The sequence below is a fragment of the Akebia trifoliata genome, chromosome 5 (genome assembly GCF_017979445.1).
Source record: "Akebia trifoliata isolate Shusen 1 chromosome 5, ASM1797944v1, whole genome shotgun sequence".
Taxonomy (NCBI): Eukaryota; Viridiplantae; Streptophyta; class Magnoliopsida; order Ranunculales; family Lardizabalaceae; genus Akebia; species Akebia trifoliata.
Window position 1 is genome coordinate 23,943,393 of NC_141379.1, and position 2,838 is coordinate 23,946,230.

Here is a 2,838-nt window from a genome sequence, read left to right on the forward strand (position 1 = left end):
TTCTTATGGCCTTAATTGCCAAATTTTGAAGAATGTTAGAGATTACATTATTTACTCCTATTGTTCAATCGTCTCAATCAAAGGAGGAGGAGCAGACGTTGCGCACCACACGCGAGTTACAAAACATCCAACTTGCATACCGTCTTAATGGCAGAAATTACTTGAAGTGGTCTCAATTGGTTTGAACTTTTCTAAAAAGAAAAGGAAAATTGAGCCATTTGTTAGGAATATGACCGAGAAAAGGTAAGGCAAGTTTTGAAGCGTGGGATGAGCAGGACTCAATGATCATGTCTTGGTTGTGGAATTCTATGACACCTGAAGTTAGCGATACATGTATGTTCCTATCGACAGTTAAGGAGATTTGGGATGCCCTGAATCAGACCTATTCCAAGGTCCTTGATGTAGCACTGATTTACGAAATCAAGACTAAGATAGCAGCAACAAAACAAGGGAAAAGAACAGTGACTGAATATGCGAATTTTTTGCAAAACCAGTGGCAAGAATTAGACTATTACCGTGTGATTGATTTGAAATGCAGTAAGTGTGCGGTTGTAATAAAAAAACTATTGAGAAATATAGAGTTTATGATTTTCTCGTAGGTTTAAACTCTGAATTCAATCAAGTGAGGATTCAAATTCTGGGGAAGGCAGAAGTTCCATCCCTTAATGAGGTGATTTTGTTGATACGGGCTGAAGAAAATCGAATGGGAGTTATGCTTGAACTTCAAATGAACGACGGATCTGCACTTGTGGCCTCTGGCAACAAACAACATGGTCTCAGCTTGGAACAATCACCAAACACTGAGCGTGGAAGAGCAAATTCATCAAAAGGAGCAAACCAAGAGGAGCTCTGGTGTACATATTGTAAAAAGCCTCGACATACAGAAGATCGTTGTTGGAAAAAGCATGGAAAACCCTCAACAACCAGTCGTGAGTGGGGAACCATAGGAGGATAGCTGCAATGACAAGGTCAAGCCCATGTAGCTGCACAACTGACTCAGGATCAAAGTCAAAGTCTGAGAGGATTCAATAATAAAAAAATATAGAAGCTACGAAGCCTGTTGGGATCTCTTGAGAAGCCTTCGTCTGGTGTTTGTTCTTTAGCCCTATTAGGTGAACCTTCTTCTTCTCTTGGATTAAATGTTACAGATAAATTGCTTGTGGATTCTTGGATTATAGACTCATGAGCCACAGATCATATGACACATGGCTTGAACTAGTTCAAAACTTACACCCCATGTCCAAGTAATAGATTGTTGCTGATGGGACTACAATCACGATAGCAAGTGTAGGAGATATCCACATTACCCCTAGTCTTGTCTTTAAAAATGTTCTACATGTTCCAAAATGATTCACTAACCTTGTGTCCATACAAAAGCTTACTCGAAACTTACATTGTCACGTTACATTTTTTTCTTCTTACTGTGAATTTTAGGACTAGGGTTCGGGGAGGAGGATTGAAATTGATAAGGAAAAGGATGGACTTTACTACCTTGAGACATCCTATCAACCGAATTTGATCAAATCGAGTTTATCCACTTCTTTTTTGTCTTCATTCAATAAAGATGTCATCTGGTTGCACAATTTTTGTCTTGGACACCCGTCTTTTGCAGTTTTACAATTCATGTTTCCTTCTTTATTTAAGAGATTGGATATCAAAAGTTTTCATTGTGACATTTGTGAGTATGCAAAAACATACCCGTGTATCTTTTCCCATTAGCAATAAAAGAAGTTTCTCTCCTTTTTATTTAGTCCACAGTGATGTATGAGGGCCCTCAACAATTCCAAATATCTCTAGTTCACGGTGGTTTGTCTCTTTTATAGATGATTGTACTAGGGTATCTTGGATATTCTTACTCAAAAATAAATCTGATGTAAGTCATGTTTTTCCCAATTTCCATACAATGATTCAAAATCAGTTTGGTACAAAAATAAAGAAGTTTAGGTTTGATAACGCTAGAGACTATTTCAATCAGGTCTTGTCCCCCTACTTTCAAAGGAGGGGATTATACATGAGTCGTCCCACGTTAAAACCCTACAACAAAATGAGATAGCTGAGAGGAAAAATCGTCATCTCTTAAACACTACACGAGCACTCTTGTTTCATCATAATGAACCAAAATAGTATTGAGGGGAAGCTATGCTTACATCAGCTTACATCATAAATAGACTTCCTTCCCGGATATTAGGATCAAAAAGTCCAATGGAAGTCCTTTCGACGTTCTATCCCAACCTTAGTGCCAACAACAATCTTACTCCTCGAGTATTTGTGTGTACTTCGTTTGTTCATGTTCATAACCGGGGCAAATTGGATCCTAGAGCCATTAAATGTGTGTTTGTCGGATATTCACCTACTCAAAAGGGTTACAAGTGCTTTCATCCACCCACCAGAAAATTGTATGTCTCGGCGGATGTCACGTTTGTGGAAGAAAATTTGATTTTTACCAAGCCTTATCTTCTGGAAGAGACTATCATGGAAGATAAGGATTTTTTCCACTCGATTTACCTTAACCTAAAACACCATTATCACCTTCATTTCACCTTGAGTCATTGTTATCACCTTCATTTCACCCTGAGTCACCTGAGTCACGCTCTCCATCTCCTGCTTCATCATCCGAGTCATGTAAGTCTTCTATTCCACCCAAGTCACCCGAGTCCGCATTGCTTGAGTCATCTGTTTCATCCGAGCCTCCAAGGGATAACAGAAGCTTTGATCAACTTCGGCATGAAAATGTATACGCAAGGAAACTAGGTTCAACTCTGAATTTGAGGCAAGTTCAAGCCACCACTCCGCCCCTAATAATGAGGTAACAGTATCAGAATTCGCTCCACCTACTAA

At 39.1% G+C, this 2,838-nt stretch overlaps 1 protein-coding gene across 1 annotated transcript; it reads left to right on the forward strand.

Annotated features, from left to right (window-relative positions):
• The first annotated feature begins 287 nt into the window (after positions 1-287).
• On the forward strand, positions 288-955 carry LOC147401700 (uncharacterized). Its single transcript, XM_086444433.1, has 2 exons — positions 288-537; positions 600-955. The coding sequence occupies exons 1-2, from the start codon at positions 288-290 to the stop codon at positions 953-955; spliced, it is 606 nt and encodes a 201-aa protein (XP_086300559.1).
• Positions 956-2,838: the final 1,883 nt, after the last annotated feature.